This window comes from Acartia tonsa, chromosome 13 (assembly GCF_053477335.1).
Source record: "Acartia tonsa isolate MP-2025a chromosome 13, ASM5347733v1, whole genome shotgun sequence".
NCBI classification, from domain to species: Eukaryota; Metazoa; Arthropoda; class Copepoda; order Calanoida; family Acartiidae; genus Acartia; species Acartia tonsa.
Window position 1 is genome coordinate 36,304,402 of NC_137272.1, and position 16,402 is coordinate 36,320,803.

Sequence of the window (16,402 nt, forward strand, 5' to 3'; positions counted from 1 at the left end):
TATCAGCGGAGCCGTTTGATTTTGGTTTGTGTCCGGCTCCTACTCCGGCTCCGACCTAAAATCAAGAAAAACTACATATTTTTTGCCAAGTCTATTTTTGATTTTGAAGCGGAACCGGTTTTTAACGAAAATTACGTCTCCAGCAAAATATGACGGCTCCCGGCTCCGGCTTTACAACGCTGGTTATTATAAATATTTGGGTTCTAGTGTAATTGGAATTATCAAGTCCTTTCCCTGCATGGTAGGGAGGGGACATTGACACTTAATTATAATTATGCTAGTTTGCAAAAATTTATTAAACAAATTCTCTCATTTGTTGGCTTAAAATGTTTTGTTACTTTTATTAATCTGGAAAAGGTTGTACAAATTAGCAGCAGTTTGGTTGTGTCGCAATCAAACTGATAAAGAGAGAGGTGGGTTTCTGGTAAAATCCCTAAAGGTTATGTGTTATAAGTAAAAAACAGTAGTAGAACGATAAAAATTTATGTTAACTATAAAAAAAAATTGTCTATAGTTCTTTTCAATAAGAAATACACATATTTAGTGAATATTATCGTTCTACTACTATTTTTAAGCCTTAAAACACACAACTTTACGGATTCTACCAGAAACATACCCCTTTCTTTTAATAATATAATAAATTTCTTGGATAATAAAAAGAAAACGAAGTAGCTAGTTTATTCGTATTTTTATAGTAGCTATTCATCTATTTCTCTAAGCCTGCGGGGCAATCATTAACATTTACAAAAGCTACAGTGAAAATTCGACGAAACCCGCTACTTCGTTTTCTTTCCATGATCCAATTCCCTTGATTTTTTATGTAGAAACCTTTACCTAACACATTTATTGACTTATGTTTACTTTTAGATTCCCTTCTCTGAAACGACTCGGGACCTCTTGTTGTCAAAGCTTGCAGATATGAATTTTGTTCAGGTATGTTAATAGTTATCTATCGCATCGTATTAGAAACAGTTTTCCGCGGACATTAAAATGCACATTTTTAGATTTAAACCAGTTTGTTTAGCACCGATATGCTGAAAGTAAGGGACAAAAAAACTTAATCTTATGAGATTACATTTTTATATTCGTAGAAAACTGGATATATTACGATGTTATACATAATTTTTCAGTATGGCTGAGAACCTGGATCTCATCAACCGGATATTTTATCGGTTTTAAAGCAATGCTGGAAAATAATTAAGGAATAAAACAATTTTTATATAAAAGTAACAGGATATCTTTGTCACATATAGTTTAAGTGAAGGATTATAACCAGGTATAGCCAACAAGCGAAATAAACCTAAAATATGGATGGCAGTTAAAAAGGTCGTCATTATTACTGAGCGTTTCCGCCAAATTTTGCTGAAGTTTCAGTAAAGGTTGTGTGATTTTTTTGCGAATTAATTAGTCGGTAACTAGTTTTTTTATGTATTTTTTTTTTGGGGGGGGGGAGGTTACCACCAACCTGTCAAGAAAAATCTCCCCTAAGAAAAAAATTACCACCTCAACCCTCTGCCATTAAAAAAATACTTTAAAATTAAAATTTAACCTTCTCATTTATATTTTTCATACAAAATATAGGAATAGTTATTTTTCGTATCGTATTATAAACGGCTTTCCGCGGATATAGAATGTACAATTATAAGATTAAAACTAGTTTTTTTAGCCGGTGCCTTCGGCACCACGGGGCTATGATTGTACATTTCTATATTCGTAGAAAACTGGATATGATACGATGCTAGACATAGTTTTTTCGTATGGATGAGAACCGGTTCCTATCCACCGGATTCGAATGAATACGAGAAACATGTTTACAGGGTGGCTACTATTTACGGATTTTGCGGAATATCAGGATTTTTTCAAAATCTTGGTAGCAACCCTGTATTTATTAATCGTTGTTTACATATGAAGATTAATAAATCTATTTATTTTATTTGTAGGATCTCTGTGATGATTTGTTTGAATTATTCAAGGTAATTGTTTGATATTTTGTAGAGCAGTTACCTACTCTATAATTAGAATATTATATTTGGGTCATTTTGATGATTTTTAAGGGAATTTTTTATAAATAAGAATGACAACATCCATAAAAGCGAAGCACTGAAACGATATGACAGACGAACATTAACTTTTGTTGAGTGCCATAACTAAATATACAAAATATGAAAATATATGGTTTGAAAAAATTATACGTAAATTTGTTGCAAAACTTCTTAAATACATAATTCTGTTTTAAGGACATACTGACATTTTAATACTTAATTATAGAGATGCTTCGCTCATAATATTGTACCTTATTGTAATAGGAATCAATAATCAAAAAATCAGATCAATCGGATGATTTTATCACATAATAAATTGTCATTAAAAAAGTAAAAAAATCAACATGTTTAAAATGGACGTACGGACATTCTGGTAACGATTATAGAGTTGCTACGCTTTCTAAATTGTACCTAACTACTACAGGAATCACCATGCAAAGTTTGAAATCGGTAGGACAATTCTAACATGCCTAAATTAACGAATAAAAGCTAACTATCTCGGACGGACGGACGGAAAGACCCTAATTATAGGAAAGCTTCGCTTTTAAAAAGATAATCTAAAGACATACTCTCCAAAATTGAATGGAGATTCCAGAAATAACATAGGTGTTAGTCTGTTATGGAATCCCTTTTTGAGTTTGACGATTTTTTGGGTCAAATAGATAATCTAGATATATTATATCTATTGTTTTAATATATTATATTGTTTTTGTAGACGGACAAAGGATTTGACCGTCATATGTTCGAGAAGCAAATGTCTGTGATGAGAGGACAAATTCTTAATTTATCCCAGGTATAGTATCTTTACGGTACCTATTAATCCTTATATAAGAGTACCAGGATGTCTGTCTGTCTGTAATGACGGGACAAATTCTTAATTTATTCCAGGTATAGTATCCTTACCTATTATCCTTATATAAGAGTACCAGGATGTCTGTCTGTCTCTAATGACGGGACAAATGCTTAATTTATTCCAGGTATAGTATCCTTACCTATTATCCTTATATAAGAGTACCAGGATGTCTGTCTGTCTATCTGTCTGTAATGACGGTACAAAGTCCTAATTTATCCCAGGTAAAGTATTCTTACCTATTATCCTTATATAAGAGTACCAGGATGTCTGTCTATCTGTCTGTCTGTAATGACGGGACAAATTCTTAATTTATCCCAGGTATAGTATCCTTACCCTTAAATCCTTATATAAGAGTAACAGGATGTCTGTCTGTCTATCTGTCTGTAATGACGGTACAAATTCTTAATTTATCTGAGGTAAAGTATCCTTACCTATTATCCTTATATAAGAGTAACAGGATGTCTGTCTATCTGTCTGTCTGTAATGACGGTACAAATTCTTAATTTATCCCAGGTAAAGTATCCTTACCTATTATCCTTATATAAGAGTAACAGGATGTCTGTCTGTCTGTCTATCTGTAATGACGGGACAAATTCTTAATTTATCCCAGGTAAAGTATCCTTACCCTTTAATCCTTATATAAGAGTACCAGGATGTCTGTCTGTCTGTCTGTCTGTCTGTCTGTCTGTAATGACGGGACAAATTCTTAATTTATCCCAGTCATAGTATCCTTACCCTTAAATCCTTATATAAGAGTACCAGGATGTCTGTCTATCGGTCTGTAATGACGGTACAAAGTCCTAATTTATCCCAGGTATAGTATCCTTACCCTTTAATCCGTATATAAGAGTAACAGGATGTCTGTCTGTCTATCTGTCTGTAATGACGGTACAAATTCTTAATTTATCTGAGGTAAAGTATCCTTACCTATTATCCTTATATAAGAGTAACAGGATGTCTGTCTATCTGTCTGTCTGTAATGACGGTACAAATTCTTAATTTATCCCAGGTAAAGTATCCTTACCTATTATCCTTATATAAGAGTAACAGGATGTCTGTCTGTCTGTCTATCTGTAATGACGGGACAAATTCTTAATTTATCCCAGGTAAAGTATCCTTACCCTTTAATCCTTATATAAGAGTACCAGGATGTCTGTCTGTCTGTCTGTCTGTCTGTCTGTCTGTCTGTAATGACGGGACAAATTCTTAATTTATCCCAGTCATAGTATCCTTACCCTTAAATCCTTATATAAGAGTACCAGGATGTCTGTCTATCGGTCTGTAATGACGGTACAAAGTCCTAATTTATCCCAGGTATAGTATCCTTACCCTTTAATCCGTATATAAGAGTAACAGGATGTCTGTCTGTCTATCTGTCTGTAATGACGGTACAAATTCTTAATTTATCTGAGGTAAAGTATCCTTACCTATTATCCTTATATAAGAGTAACAGGATGTCTGTCTATCGGACTGTAATGACGGTACAAAGTCCTAATTTATCCCCGGTATAGTATTTTAAACTTTTAACAGACAATAATCGCTGAACCGATATAAATTGTTTTACAGTGAAGCTCCATATATGTCATCATCCAGGGAAGATTTTAAACTATTTTTGGGGGAGCTTAACTCTACCATGTTGTGAGAAATCGCACCTAGACAAAAATAACTCCTCTCAACTTCACAATAATTTTTTTTTATCTTTTTAAAACTATAATTGAAAAATTGTCGCCTTCTTTCTATTCTTCTTACCTCAAGTGAACCTAGAGGCCTCCAGGGGCGAAGCTGTTAGTGATACTTCTTATTCAAAAGTAGTTTTTGATGCACTGTAAACATTTATATTTCATATTGTAAACTTTAGGTATGTTTTACATTTACATGCATAAAAACGATTATTTAATAATTTAATTTCAGGCCTTGAAAGATGGTAAGAGTCCCTTGCAGTTGGTACAGATGCCAAATGTTTTTGTTGAAAGGTGAATAAACTTTTAATCATTTCTTTATTGAGAGTTTAAGATAATAGAAGCAGAGTAAGAAAACAGTAATTTCTAGAATGACTTAGGAAATGAGTAATATTCGATGGGTTAGAACCGGTTTTCAGCCATACTGAAAAAAATATGTATAGCATCGTATTACAGACAATTTTTCTACGAATATTAAAAGAAAAATCATGAAATTAAAAACAATTTTGGGCGTTATCCTCTTAGAAATTTTTTTTTAAATTTTGTACACCCCCCCCCCCCCCCTCCATACTACCGACGAACAACTATTTTAGGTTAGGTTAGGTTTTAGGCTAGGGAGCCGAGCGCTGCGGCTAGGCAGGCAAGGGGGCCGAGCGCTGCGGCTAGGCAGGCTAGGGGGCCGAGCGCTGCGGCTAGGCAGGCTAGGGAGCCGAGCGCTGCGGCCAGAGTTCATAGTTCGCTGTCGGGGGGGGGGGGGGGGGTACTCAAATTTTCAATATTGAAAAAAAAATTCTAAGAGGATAATACCCAATAATATCCAAGCCTTCGGCCCCTCGTGTTAATAAAACCTTTTTTTAATCTAAAAAGTTTTCATTTTAATATCACCAGAAAGCTGTTCATAATACGATGCGATAAATAACTTAAACTATTCCTTCTCAGCAGCCATTTTAATCAAGGAGGGATGGGACATTGTAAATCAATTTCACCTTGTCAACCTCCACCTAATATACAATCTAACGGCCATTTTATAAAATAATTAGGCTTTACTATCTGAATTATTCAAGTCAATTAAAAATTATTTTTCAGATCCAAGGGCCACGTGGGAACTTCTGAAAAATTTAGAAACTTTAGCAACTCATTCACCCAGAGGTTCCAGAAAAAGGCGCCATTTTTCAGCTGGTGCTAAGTTGTCAGCTGTTACCATCGCCGCCATCTTGAATTTGTCTCAACAAGAAAAACTGTGTTTGTGCGCGAAAAAAACAAAACAAAAATATTTTAAGTCGCATTTTTGGCGCGAAAATAAATGGCCGCCATCTTGGATTAGTCAACTTTTGGCGCCAAATTGTGATTAACATTTTGCTGCAGTGACGGCCAACCTGGTTTATTTCCAGTTTTGGCTCGACAGATACTTTTTTAAAGCAGCATTTTAGTTTCAGTTCAAGGCCAAACTAGAACAACAAAAAGTAAAAACTGATATTTTAAGATAATATTATGTATGTACATAAAATCATATTTTCTGATAGAAACCTACATATTTCATATTATGTCCACCAACCCTAATTAAGGTTATACATGCGTTTAAATGTAATCCTTTACTTTTATTTCAGTACTAGGGCACTAATAATAATATATCTTTTTCTCAACTAACCTACCTCTTTCCCTTCTCATATATATATCCTTTAATTTTTATCATTAGGTACCTACCTAGCCTTTGCATACTAAAATGTTCTAAAGCTTTCTATCTTTAATTTTATCCTAGAATATATTAGGACTTTTATTGTTAATGCAAAAATAAATTCTTAGTGTACAATTTTAATAATTCAATTATCATATCTTTTTATGCAGGGAGGGAGGGGATAGTGGACTGTAAATTACACTGGTACCCAAAAATTTATAATAACAATCTCTCATTAGTTTGCATAAAAAATCTTTTATTAGATCTACTTGATTGGGTTGTTTAATTTTGTCTACCAATAATTTTAATCAGTGATTTTGTTAAATTTAATTAGGGGTGTACATTAATTTATTGTCCATTGTCTTATCCCTTAAGATTCCTGCTTTTATGTGTGCCTTTTTTAACCATAATATCTTGCTTATTTTTTTCCTCTTCATTTTACAAATGATCTAAAAGTTACAAATACTACTTTGGGTTTATTATTTAATAATCATTAAGATTTTTACTTTTATTTTGAAAATTGATTTAAGTCACAACTATAACTATTTTGTTGGGAAAATGTGATTTTTAAATTTATTTAACTTTCGTGTCATTTTCATTGTTTATTAGCAAGGATTATATTTTCCAGTATGGCTTCGAAACCGATTAATATCCGGTCGATTAGAACCGGTTCTCTGCCATATTAAAAAATCGTGTTTAGCATCGTATTACAAACATTTTTCCAAGAATATTCAGGGCGACCACTGCATACTATATATACTATTTATACTATATAGGATGAATTTGGATACTATATCATACTATATGACAAAAATTTACTATATATACTATATATTATTACCTTTATTTGAACAAAATTTACTATATATACTATATAATATTACATTTATATAACAAAAAACCAGGGATAAGGGATGGGAAACGTAAGAAAATATTATTCCAGGCCTATTTTCCAACTAGGCCTAAAAAACTAGTTTCGGGATGACGCAGTAGTTAGATTTGAAAACTATGAACAATGATGAAATAGCTATTATATGAATGCAAAGAAAAAAAGTATAGAATAGAATTCAGGTAGTTGATTTCACCAATCATAAAATATAATAAAAACTTTTCAAAGAACCAATATGTTAGTGGCTTTAAGTAGAATCCCGTTATTACTTCGCCAACCCCCCCCCCCCCCATTTAAAAAAAAAGTTTTTTTTGAGATGGTTAAATCTGATTTATTTTCAAACATTTTAAGGGGGGATCTACTTCATCCCAAAATTTGTATTTAGAAATAAACACCGCTTTAGCCCCCCAGCTTTAATAAATAAATTAAGTAGATTTGAATAAGTACATGGGTAACATTCTATCAACTAATTGTTCCATAGCATACATATAAATTAAGAATTTTTAAAAAAATTTATTTTACGTTAAATATTAACAGAAAAGTTCAATTAAGTGTGCAATAATTTTTACCAAAATTAATGAAAATTTTTTTTTAACAAAACACAGTACACTTTTATTTACATATTGAACTAGTTTTGCATTTGTAATCATTTAGGTGGGTTATCAATTCCACATGAAATGTAACTTTTAAATTGTCTAAAGACAATGAGTTTTTCACATTGTTCTAAAGTATAAAATGTTGAATCCTACTCAGTCTTCAAAAAACGATCTCTCAATTTATGTTTTGCTATATGGACATTTATTAATGTGTAGATTTAATAATAAGTTGATGTGATTGGACGTCATATATATTGTTGTCCTTCTGATAGCAGAAACTTTCCATTGTTGTCTTTCTAATAGCAGAAATTTATGTTTGCTTGAATTAATTTAGCCAATAATGAACTGGGGGACGCGTTTGTTATTAATAATTGGTTAATGCTAAAAGCAAGTTTCAGGCTATTGGATATTAGCCTACAGCCAATAATGAACTGGCGAAAATGAGTTGATTTTATAGGCAAAAAAGAAAAGTTGCCCCATCACTTTAAAAAGGAGGCTGAGACCTAATTTTCGGTCAGGTTTCCCATCCCTTATCCCTGCAAAAAACGAATATTGTCATTTTTTCGACAACGTCTCTTAAGGAGCGTTTTGTCTAATTTTCACAGTAGGTTTTCTCCTATTTCTAGCCCCTGCGGGGGGCTTAAAATATACTGTGATACGACAAAAATGCATAAAGCTCTACAGTAAGAAAGAGATGAAGAAAATCCTTTAAAATATATTTTTGTTTGTGATTATGATTTAAATATCAGTTATTTTTCATAGAATTAAATTAAGGGTGAGGGGGGAGTTTTGCCACTTTCGCTTAATCTGTGATTATTAGGCTAGGTATTAATGTGAGACTATAGGTTATTTGGTATAAAAGTTTACTTTTGGGTAGTAGTTCTCTTATATTTAATAATTTTTTGGATAAGTTTCCAGGTTCAGGTGCTGCAGGCTAAAAGTTGGTTTCTGGACAGGTAGAAAAATTGTTAAATTTAGAGAACAACTTATTAAACAGAATATGCATCTTTTAGGATGTTATTAACTTATCTGAAGAAAAATTTAAAATTGGCCTCCAATTCTTGGTCTTACAGGCCACCAGGTCCACTTTGGACAGGTAAAAATTCAAATTTTTTGTTTGAAGAGTTAGAGGTCAACCTATAAAACAGAATATGCATCTTTTTGGATTTTATTAACATATCTGAAAAAAATTGAAAATTAGCCCCCAGGGTCAAGCCCTGCAGGCCTCCAGGTCCCCTCTGGACAGGTAAAAAATCAAATTTCTTATTTTTTGAGGTCAACTTATGATACAGAATATGTATTTTTTTTGATTATTAACATATCTGACTTCTAGCTCTTTAAAAAAAAAATTTGAATTTTTTACCTGTCCACAGAGTGGACCTGGAGGCCTACAGGACCAGAACTTGGAGGCCGATTTTAGATTTCTTCAGATATGTAAATTGCATTCAAAAAGATGCATATTCTGTTTTAAAAGTTGGCCTCTAACTCTTTAACTAAAAAAATTATCCATAACCTGTCCAGAGTGGACCTGGAGGCCTGTAAGACGAGAACTTGGAGGCCTATTTTAATTTTTTCTTCATTTACGTTAATAACATCCAAAAAGATGTATATTTTGTTTTATAAGTTTATCTCTAACTCTTCAAACAGAAATTTGAATTTTTTTTATTTGTCCAAAAACCACCTTCCAGCTAGTCTGTAGCACCTGAACCTGAGACCTAGCCATAAAATGATTAAATATATGTGAAATACTAACCAAAAGTAAACTTTTATCCTAAATAACCTATAGTCTCACATAAATACCTAGCCTAATAATCACAAAGTAAGCCCCTTATTTGTGAAATTGCTTTGATAACAGCTTTGCTTTGAGTTATTAATGATGATGTATATACTATGTATTACTAAATAATTCTAAGTCCGATACTATATCATACTATATGTGTTCAAAAAAATATACTATATATACTATATGGATTTTAAAAATATACTATAAAAATACTATATTTTTTATGTTTTGGAGTGGTCGCCCTGAATATTAAGAATTGATACCATTTTGATAGCCCCGGCCTTCGGGGCTAACAAAACTAGTTTTAATCTTATAATTTTTAACTTTAATATGCGCGGAAAGCTGTCTATAAAACAATGCTATAGGTAATTAACTATTCTATGAGTAACTTAACAGTAAACATGACTAAATTATAGAGTTGTTGTGCCCTTAATTATGTCTTATTATATTTATTTCGTTTATGCATCCTGTATATCATTTTTTGTGCATTTTTTATTTTGATTTCATTAATTTCATTTTATTTTTTATCATGACTTTAAAAACATAATTTCATATTCAATATAAATATTAATATAAAAGGTTTTTTTGCGCATCTTCCGTGAAGATGTACGTAATCGTTTAGTCAAATGCGCTTATTAAGTCAAACTGTTCATATTTGGACCAAATGTATATAATGATATTGTCATAATTAAGAACAGTTTGACTTCATAAACGCACTTGGCTGAACGGTAACGCACAACTTTATGGAAAATACGCCAAAAAAATTATAATATAATAACAAGCTTTAAGAAACTTATTATCTTAAAATTAAATCTACCTTACTAGTCAATTTGTAATTTTTTTACATGTAATTTTAATATCAATATTTTGTTTATCTATAATTTTAATCTTATTATATAAAGTAGTAAGCTTCCCCTTTTCTACACGCCCCTGAGGGTTTACACCCCCCCCCCCTCTACATTTTAATTTTAAATATTAACCCCCTCTACTTCTTTTTTTAATGGAATATTTTTATTTTAGATTAAAAACTATCATTATTTCATCGGTATTTTATATAATTTCTTAGAGCTTTTTCCCCGTCAGTGTAAATTCTGTATAACTAAGAGCCAAAAAAACTAGTACAATTAAAATGTTAATAATAATACAAGTGTTAGAAGCAAAACTACTCTATAATTTACTTTGGCCTTTCGTAACGCTAGAAGGAGGGGGGGGGGTCATTTTCTCGGCAACTATTAAGGATAAACTACTGATTTTTTTTCAGAGATTATGATACAAAATATTTTGATTTGGAAAGGTTTCGTGATTTTCATATTTTTTTGTGGAACATCTGATTTATAACCCACTATGTCCGTTTGTCTATCTATGATTTTTTAAAGCTTTGCTACTTATGGATGTTGTCATCCTTGTTTTTAAGTCGTTTTTGGGTCTGGGTTTCATTTATAAGACTTTAAAATGAAATAAATTTTAAGCTTAAATTAATAACGAAATAATTCATATGGTAATTAAATAGCTATTGTAACATATAAATGTCAATTTAAATATTATTTTTGTGATATTTTTGTCTTTTATGAATGTGTATGTAATAATCGTAAGTAATGATAATGTATATTGTATTTTATATATATTATAAATATGAACTTCGTAATTATTTTTCTAGGGAACAGGTTCCTTATAATCCTTTCTTAAAAGTAAATGTTTTTTTTAGTTTCCTAAAGTGCATTTAAACAGTAATAAGGTATAGCCAAATAGCAAAATAAATTTTAAATAATATTTGGGGGGCAGATATAAATGTCGTCAATTCTGCTATGTGTTACTCCCCCCTCCCCCACCACAGCTGAAAAACACGTAGATATAGGTTTCATTTTTCAGAATTAATTCCTTTTTCAAGTTGTACGGATTATTGTTTATGACAGCCCCCTAAAATAAATAAATCTATTATTTTAATGATAACTACTTGTTAAATGCACTTTATGTAACTATCTTAATTTTTGATAAAATTATAACCTATTCCATTATCCTACAATTAAAAATATTAATTAAAAAATTATTTAATTTCTGCATATATAAAATTAATTATGATAACCATATTTTATAATTCATTCGGAATAATAAACCTGATAAGTTAATTTTTTTTTCATGAAAAATACATAACTCGGGGGAGGGGTTTGAACTGATGAACAGTCCAGGCTGTTTTGACACTTGTGAACTCTGCAATTATTTGCAAGAATAAGGTATACCTAGCCAATGAACGAAATAAATCTAAACTATTATTTGGGGGGCAGATAAATGGTCGTCATTAATACAAAATGTTGCCTCCAAAATCGTGAAACTTTTATGCACATTTTTTTTGAATTAACTCAATTACTGGTAAACTTTTATTTTTTATCATAGTTTTATTAAACTTTTAAAATTTTGCTTAGAATGGATTTGTAATAATTTTCTCATTCTAAAGTTAAATATGAACACATATTTTTATGCCTGTGTCAGGATATATTTAAGTTCAAAGTTTTGATTAAACCGAGGTTCAAAAAAAAAGATTTTTTTTCAATAATTACCCGACAGAATTAAAAAAGTAAGGTGTCAAATTAAAAATCTTTTTATTTTTGTTCATAATGGCAATTGGCTTCTTTCTTTGTTGCGTTTATACCAACTTCAATTACTTCAAAAATAATAAGTCTACAAAAAACCGATTGCATATCTAAATTCTATGGATCATTTTACATCTACTAATCACTGAAAGCACTGACTAGCTGTTTTAATAATATGAAAAAAGTTATTACACCTTCTTTGATCAGTTTCTAAATGTAGTTTATTTACAAGTTTACTATTTGAGGCTATTGACGTGAATTAATATTGGTTAATATAAAAATACAAATACCAATATCGAAAATATCAGCTTTTCATAATAATTGAAGTTTCCACTTGAGCTTTCAATTAATTCAATAATTTACATCCTAAGGTATATTGAAAATATAATCGGTTTTTTGTTAAAAAGGTAATTTTCCACTGACGCTTTCTAATAAATGATTATGATTATGTAAATGATTATTTTCGAAGCGAAGTTACTCTATGATTTACTTCTTCTGTATGTCTGTAATGTTAATGTGATCTCGGCTACTATTCAAGATAGATTACTGATTAGTTTTTGAAGATACCTTTTATAAAAAGCATTTAGTACACAATTTACTTGGTCCGTTAGTTTGGCACTCATGGTACAAAATTTTTTTCTAAATGTATAAAAATAATTGTTTGTCTTAGTGACATATTCTATAATAAAAAAAAACTTTATGCTTAAATTTATTGTAAAAAATACATCATACAAACTTATAATACAAAATAGAAACTGTTCTAATAATTATTTATCGCATCGTATTATAGACAGGTTTCCGCGGGTACTAAAAAATATAATTTTAAAACCAGTTTTGACCTAAGGGGTCGAAAGACCATGCTAACAAAACTGGTATTAATTTTCTAATTTATTATTTTAATATTCGTGGAATATTGTCTGTAATACGATGCTATACATGAAAAAAAAGCAAGTACTGGCAAACGACAGCTCACTCAAGTACTGACAAACGACAGCTGACTGACATCAAGTTTTTTGTTTTCCCGCGTAAAAACCAAATCTTTATCCGACAGCTGTCGTTTGTGCTTCATAAATGATTTTTCAAGTTTTCTGTCCTCCCATCTTTCTTGGCAGCTGTAACACATGGCCTTAATAGTGACATAGGATAGATATTATGCTACGAAACCGCTTTATATCTGGTGGATAAGAACAGGTTCTCGGCCACACTGAAAAACCATGTATCGTAGTGTATTACTTCCAGTTTTCTATGAATACAAAAATGTAAAATCATGGTTCCAGGACAAACGCAGGAGTCCCAAACGTTGTAGTGGACAAACGCAGGAGTGTTAAAATATCAATTTAATTAAGTATTTCTACACAGTCATACCGTCTAAGGGTAAACATGTCAATACATGTATTCCCCTGGTTTGCACTGAGTGTGTAAACAATTGTCAGTAATTAGCTTTCTGAGCGAAATTAAAATGACATTGTTGTGTGAATATGAAAAGAAAACTTGCTTCTACCATCATCAAGAAGATTCCATCCTGGTTCCTGTGATTTTTATGCATAAATATATTTCTAAATAATAAATATTTAGTAAATATAATGCATAAAAAGAATATACAATTTTCTCCAAATAACAAACTCAATAATAACCCCACACACAAAGATGTTACCTGAGCCTAATTATGTTGCACCTCTGTACCCCACCCCTCTCTCCCGCTGCCAAGTTTCCCATCCAAGTCCTACAGATGTCAACAACAACCTACCGTGTCAACTTTCATATCTATATTCATCTGCTTTGTGAAAAAGGAAAACATTTGGGGCTCCAGGATCTCCCCAATTGCTCTTTCCTTTTTATGCTAACTCTCCATTTGTTTTTATACATTTGGATACTTGAGGCTTTGTAGCTGGGCCTTTTTCATGCACCTGTATGAAGCTTTATAAATCTGCTACAAGATTCTTGCAGCTGACTGGCGGCTGCCTTAAAAAATGTAGTTTCTTCATTTTTTAAGTCCTCAACAATCCACAGAGACCTTGGACTGTGGCCCTCCAACACCCTACATTCTCCAACCTCCACCCTGCTTACTATCTACACATATCAACTCAACCATATATCAAACTTGCTAATATCATAAAGTGAAAAGTGGAAAAATAAACCACCAAACAAGCTAACCAATGATCTAACAAACGAACGTGCTTATACTGAAAAACTAGTAATACTATCTTTAACTATTAAATAATGTATTAATATAATATGTACTAATTTAACCTAACATACTAACAAAACAATAATCATAACTTTTTTTACTTTGTATATTGTTTCATTTAATGAAATAAATATTCTAAATGAAAATAAATGAAAATATCAATTTAATTAAGTATTTCTACACAGGTTAGGTTAAGATATTAATATACAAATAAGCCCCCCGCATGGGTTTGGCATTTAAAAACCTATTAGATATAGGAGGGAGGTTGCGACATTTTTTTAGGGGATTCTATCCAACCCCCCTCTAGAGTTTGATAACCCAATTTTTAATTCTAGAAAAAGGAAAATTAAATGTTTTGGGGTGGGGTCAAACACAGTCCCCTTTTTTAGATTTTGGTTTTTTAAAAAATTTTGTAAGGGGGTATTTTTTTTCTTGTGAAGGTGGTGGTAACCTTCCCAGGACCTATGGGATGCTACCCGGTAAAATATAATCATATCAGTTCAGCGGTTAGCGAGATCCTTTGGTACACACAGACAAACAACCTTTTACTTTATTATAAGGATATCATAAATGTTAAAAACTTACCACTAATTTATCTTTAATAACACAACATAAAATAGGACTGATTAACAGAAAAAGTCCTCCAAGCAGCCCAATAAACCACATCATACTAAAGAAAAACAAAAATTAGAGCAGAAATAATTGTCTAACAGCTACTATTATGGGAAACGAGGATGACAACATCCATAAAAGCGAAGCTCTAAAATTAGAAGGACGCACAAACGAACAATAACTCTTGTAGAGTGTCTGAACTTAATAAGCAGAATAATAATTTATTAAGTCCAAACGAAATTGTACATAAATTACGCAAATATAGGATACAGTAAAAGGACATACTTTCATTTTTAGGATTTTATTGTAGAATTGCCTCGCCTATAATACTTTACCTTGTTGTCCTAAGAATCGTTATTCCAAAAATCAGATTAATAGAGTTATCATATTATACCAAAATGGCTAATCATAACGGACGGACGGAGCAACCCTAATTATAGAAAAGCTACGCTTAAAAAAAATTTGCATATCATTCATTAAAAATAAGTAGTAAAATTTTGCATTTTTGTTTGATATAAATTGCAAGAAAATGGAAATATGGATTGAATTAGGGATACTAAGCTTTATAGATAATCTTAGCAAGTTTTTAAAAGTGAGAGAGAGAAAGGGAGAGAAGAAATAGAGAGAGAGAGAAAGAGACAGACAGACAGACAGACAGACAGAGAGAGAGAGAAAGAGAGAGAGAGACAGACAGACATACAGACAGAGAGAAAGAGAGACAGACAGACAGACAGACAGAGAGAGAGAGAGAAAGAGAGAGAGAGGTAGAGAGAGACAGACAGACAGACAGAGAGAAAGAAAGAAGGAGGGGGAGTGACAGGCAGACAGAGAGAGATGGAGACAGACAGACAGAGAGAGAGAGAGGATATGAAAATCGTACAGACAATGACATGCCCTAATTATTGAGTAGCTGCGCTTCAAGAGTAAACTTACGCTATAAGATCCTTATTGTCGTTTTCTTCTTTTTTCGCCATTTTATTTTTTGGTAGATTTTTTTCTCAAGTAATTATAGATATTATAATCAAACAATTTTTTGTTGTTGTTTAAAATCATTTTACTTAGGTATCACATTCTAGTTTAAATTTTCTGAAACTTTTATATATTATCAGAGAGAGAGGAGGGGGCAATGGACTCTGTATTACACTGGTACCCAAAGTTGTATAACCACGTTATTTTCTTCGCCAGCTCAAAAACTTAGGAATTAAAAACTTAGTGGATTTTAATTAATTGATTCCTAACCAGAGGTGAATTCTTAAAAAAAACTTTTGCCTCACTAAAATTTTAGTGAGGTAAAATTATCCCCTTTAAATATTTAACGAGCCTTACTGATTTTAGTGAGGCAATTTTTTTTAAAGAATTCACCTCAGTAATGTAAAAAATTTTCAACCATTTTTAAAAATCTAAATAAGGAGTAATTTCTTTTTTATTATCATTAGGAATTTAAAACAATTTATCGCTTTCAGTCTTATCCCTCAAAATCCCTGCATATTATCACTG

At 31.5% G+C, this 16,402-nt stretch overlaps 1 protein-coding gene and 1 long non-coding RNA gene across 3 annotated transcripts in view; one reads left to right on the forward strand and one right to left on the reverse strand.

Annotated features, from left to right (window-relative positions):
• Pi4KIIalpha (phosphatidylinositol 4-kinase II alpha) overlaps nt 1–5,847 on the forward strand; it is a 41,696-nt gene extending 35,849 nt beyond the window's left edge. For both annotated transcript variants that reach the window (XM_080145595.1, XM_080145596.1), the window contains 5 exons: nt 868–933; nt 1,941–1,973; nt 2,758–2,835; nt 4,807–4,868; nt 5,661–5,847. In XM_080145595.1, coding sequence (XP_080001721.1) covers nt 868–933; nt 1,941–1,973; nt 2,758–2,835; nt 4,807–4,868; nt 5,661–5,760 — 339 coding nt within the window. In that variant the 3' untranslated portion in view covers nt 5,761–5,847. The remainder of the gene's footprint in view (nt 1–867; nt 934–1,940; nt 1,974–2,757; nt 2,836–4,806; nt 4,869–5,660) is intronic.
• Nucleotides 5,848–13,026: 7,179 nt separating this feature from the next.
• LOC145335087 (uncharacterized) lies at nt 13,027–15,987 on the reverse strand. Its single transcript, XR_013885132.1, has 3 exons — nt 15,839–15,987; nt 14,879–14,963; nt 13,027–13,231 (listed from the first exon to the last, which is right to left on the reverse strand). It is a non-coding gene; the product is annotated as an uncharacterized LOC145335087 (long non-coding RNA).
• Nucleotides 15,988–16,402: the final 415 nt, after the last annotated feature.